At 54.2% G+C, this 262-nt stretch overlaps 1 protein-coding gene across 1 annotated transcript in view; it reads left to right on the forward strand.

Moving 5' to 3' along the window:
- Positions 1-135: 135 nt before the first annotated feature.
- The window catches only part of LOC104540949 (transcriptional enhancer factor TEF-5-like), a gene marked incomplete at its 3' end in the record, with an annotated part of 2,123 nt that continues 1,996 nt past the window's right edge, over positions 136-262 (forward strand). The window contains 1 exon segment of the mRNA XM_010184877.1: positions 136-144. Coding sequence (XP_010183179.1) covers positions 136-144 — 9 coding nt within the window.

Consider the following 262-nt stretch of genomic DNA (forward strand, 5'->3'; position numbering starts at 1 on the left):
TCGCTCCCCAAATTGGGCTGCAGTGATGAGCCGGGGTGGGGGGTGCACAGATCAGGGTGGGGGGGCACACGGTGCCTGCAGGCTCCCACCATGCTCTAACCTATTTTATTTCCCTTTTTTTTTTGTGGACAGGCCATGAACTTGGTAAGTTGAACTTTTTGTGATGCTTTTTGTTCCCAGTTGCCTTTCTCTCCCCTCCCACAGAGAGGGCAAACCCTTTATGTCCCCAGAAGGAGCGGGGACATCTTCCAGACACCCCCCA

This window comes from Mesitornis unicolor, unplaced genomic scaffold (genome assembly GCF_000695765.1).
Source record: "Mesitornis unicolor isolate BGI_N332 unplaced genomic scaffold, ASM69576v1 scaffold41235, whole genome shotgun sequence".
Taxonomy (NCBI): Eukaryota; Metazoa; Chordata; class Aves; order Mesitornithiformes; family Mesitornithidae; genus Mesitornis; species Mesitornis unicolor.